General features: G+C 50.9%; 1 protein-coding gene across 1 annotated transcript in view; it reads right to left on the bottom strand.

Annotated features, from left to right (window-relative positions):
- Positions 1 to 772: 772 nt before the first annotated feature.
- cdc14ab (cell division cycle 14Ab) overlaps positions 773 to 2,989 on the bottom strand; it is a 24,770-nt gene continuing 22,553 nt past the window's right edge. The window contains exons 13-14 of the mRNA XM_046030017.1: positions 1,496 to 1,543; positions 773 to 962 (exon numbers count right to left, since the gene is read on the bottom strand). Of these exons, the coding sequence (XP_045885973.1) occupies positions 773 to 962; positions 1,496 to 1,543 (238 nt within the window). The remainder of the gene's footprint in view (positions 963 to 1,495; positions 1,544 to 2,989) is intronic.

Raw genomic sequence — 2,989 nt, 5'->3', positions numbered from 1 at the left:
CTATCAGGGGGCGTCCTAGTCCTATCAGGGACCAGAGGGGGCGTCCTAGTCCTATCAGGAGGCGTACTAGTCCTGTCAGGGGGCGTCCTAGTCCTATCAGGGACCAGAGGGGGCGTCCTAGTCCTATCAGGGGGCGTCCTAGTCCTATCAGGGGGCGTCCTAGTCCTATCAGGGGGCGTACTAGTCCTATCAGGAGGCGTACTAGTCCTATCAGGAGGCGTACCAGTCCTTTCAGGGACCAGAGGAGGCGTACCAGTCCTATCAGGAGGCGTACCAGTCCTATCAGGAGGCGTCCCAGTCCTATCAGGAGGCGTACCAGTCCTATCAGGGGGCGTCCTAGTCCTATCAGGGACCAGAGGAGGCGTACTAGTCCTATCAGGGACCAGAGGAGGCGTACTAGTCCTATCAGGGACCAGAGGGGGCGTCCTAGTCCTATCAGGAGGCGTACTAGTCCTATCAGGGACCAGAGGAGGCGTACTAGTCCTATCAGGAGGCGTACTAGTCCTATCAGGAGGCGTACCAGTCCTTTCAGGGACTAGAGGAGGTGTACTAGTCCTATCAGGGGGCGTACTAGTCCTATCAGGGGGCGTACTAGTCCTATCAGGGACCAGAGGAGGCGTACTAGTCCTATCAGGAGGCGTACTAGTCCTATCAGGAGGCGTACTAGTCGTATCAGGAGGCGTACCAGTCCTTTCAGGGACCAGAGGAGGCGTACTAGTCCTGTCAGGAGGCGTACCAGTCCTATCAGGAGGCGTACCAGTCCTTTCAGGGACTAGAGGAGGTGTTGATCAAAGGGAGGCTGACTCAAACAGGAAGTGGATGATAACACTGACCTCCTGATGTTGGACGCCGTTGACGACGGATTTCTACCAATCCTCTTGGCTGCAGCAGAAGCAGAGGATGCTGGGAACTTGGAGGACTTGAGGGGGGAAGAGGGGCCCTGACCGGCACCCATCGACAATCTGAACAGAGACACAAACCATTATCAATACTTTCATTGATTGATGTTTAAGTCAATAAACTGAGCAGATAAAACAGAACTCAATAACAGAACTGTGAGCAGCGAGGAGGTGGCGAGCGGAAGGTGAAACCAGGACCAGGCTTCAGAGCTTCAGTTTGTAGAGAAACACACCACAGACAGGAGGAGGCGGTGGCTCTGAGAGACCTGGTCCTCGTCTCTCTGCTGCTCGCATCCCTCCGCTAAGCCCCGCCCACCAAACCCACAAGGGGCTAGTTGCCCTGGAAACCTCAGCCTGCGTACGGCTCACGCTCCAAATGTGCAACTATCGGCGTCTGAGAGCGCGACGCACGGCCGGACTCAAACCAGAGCACTCACAGGAAACGCAGCACAACATACTAATGACACGAAAATGGAGACAGAGATGAAGGTTTGAGGAGGCGGGTCTTTACTGCAGGCAGTTCCACTAACACGGAAACACCTCCGTCCACACGGCCACCGTGTTGAGAGAGGTCAGAGGTCAGTGGTGAGCTGTACCTGAGCGGCTGTGAGGCTGATCTGCTGTGCGTCTTCATCTCCTCCACTCTGAAAGAAAACAGGCAGGTTAAACCTTCAGCTTCATCTGGACCAAGGTTCTGCTGATTCAACCTGCCTCCCTGCAGCCCGTCTGTCAGGCGCACAGCAGGTGTGACAGGACAGGTTTGATGTAGGAACGACATCCAGACACAGTGGACAGAGTTGTGCGTACTGCGTAGTGAATTCAGCGCAGGTTAGAGGCCGGTGTTTCTGTTCCGCTGCCTCCCTGTAGCTCGCTGATCAATCAGTCGTGCAGCTGATACAGGAAGGAGTGCGTTTTTATTTATGGTTAGAAATCTGTGAGCTAATCAGATTCTACAGCAGACAGCGTTGCTTTTATAAAAAGGAGTATCTCATTTTTTGTGTAACTTAAGTCAAAAAGTGATATATTTTCGACCATTTGTTTTAGTTAATCCACCTCTCAAAATATTCGCATGGAGACTGTATCAAAGAGACGTGGACTTCCTGTAAAGGTCGGGTTCTACATCGGGTCGGCGAGGAGACGATCAGCCTGCTGAGCTGTTATGAAGCCCGCAGGTTCTTTGCCAGAGACCTTCAGCTCGTCCGGGGTCTCTCAGAGTCTCTGAGGGGTTCAGGTCAGGTGAGCTGGCCGACCAATCACAGTAACGCCACGGTCAGCAGACCGGTTCCTAGTGGTTCTGGTCCTGCTGGAACAGGAAACCAGCGTCTCCGTAAAGCTCGTCAGCAGATGGAGTCTCTAAAGGCTCCTGGTAAAGTTTAATGAATGTAGAAAATAGGAAAGTTTCCCTTTTTGAACTTTTCCACCATATTCTAATTTTCTGAGACGCACCTGTACAGAACCCTTCAGATCTGTATCCAATCACACGCTGACTGTCCTACGTGTCTGTCTGAGACCTGAGCAGGGACATCTGGGGTCTCATTTCTAAACGGTGCGTACGTTCAAAACAGGGCTGGAAACGTGCGGACGCCACTTCCCACGCAAAGGTTGTGATCCAATGTGCGTCCTGTAAGTAAAGGAGGAGAAAAGAGAAACGGCGCCTCACACGGCAGAAGGATGTAACGCTTTGAAATGAAGAGGTGGAAAATAAATCCAAATATTCCCTCTGAGTATTCCAGGCTTAAAGCCTTTCTGAATAAAAAAAACACGTTTCCTTAAGTGGCACAAAAAAAATAAATAATAATTTAAGATCATTTGCAGCCACAAAGATCCAGATTCAGGATCAGAAACACAAACGGAGAAAGAACGCCTCAGATATGTTGCACAGTTTAATCAGGAATCAGATTAATTAATACCTGCATGCAGCAATTTATTCTCCTGAATAAGGTGAACAGGAGACAAATTACATTTAAACTGATGCTGTTTTCAGAGCGTCAGTCGAGCAAATAGGAGAGCAGAGTTTCATATACTGTTATCAGATGTTCGTGGAGCCAAACGCTGAGCGCCGGCGTGTGGATGTGATGCTGCTTGTAAAA

The sequence above is a fragment of the Micropterus dolomieu genome, linkage group LG19 (assembly GCF_021292245.1).
Source record: "Micropterus dolomieu isolate WLL.071019.BEF.003 ecotype Adirondacks linkage group LG19, ASM2129224v1, whole genome shotgun sequence".
Lineage (NCBI taxonomy): Eukaryota > Metazoa > Chordata > Actinopteri > Centrarchiformes > Centrarchidae > Micropterus > Micropterus dolomieu.
The sequence above is the reverse complement of the archived record's forward strand: the minus strand, read 5'-3'. Positions and strand labels throughout refer to the sequence as shown.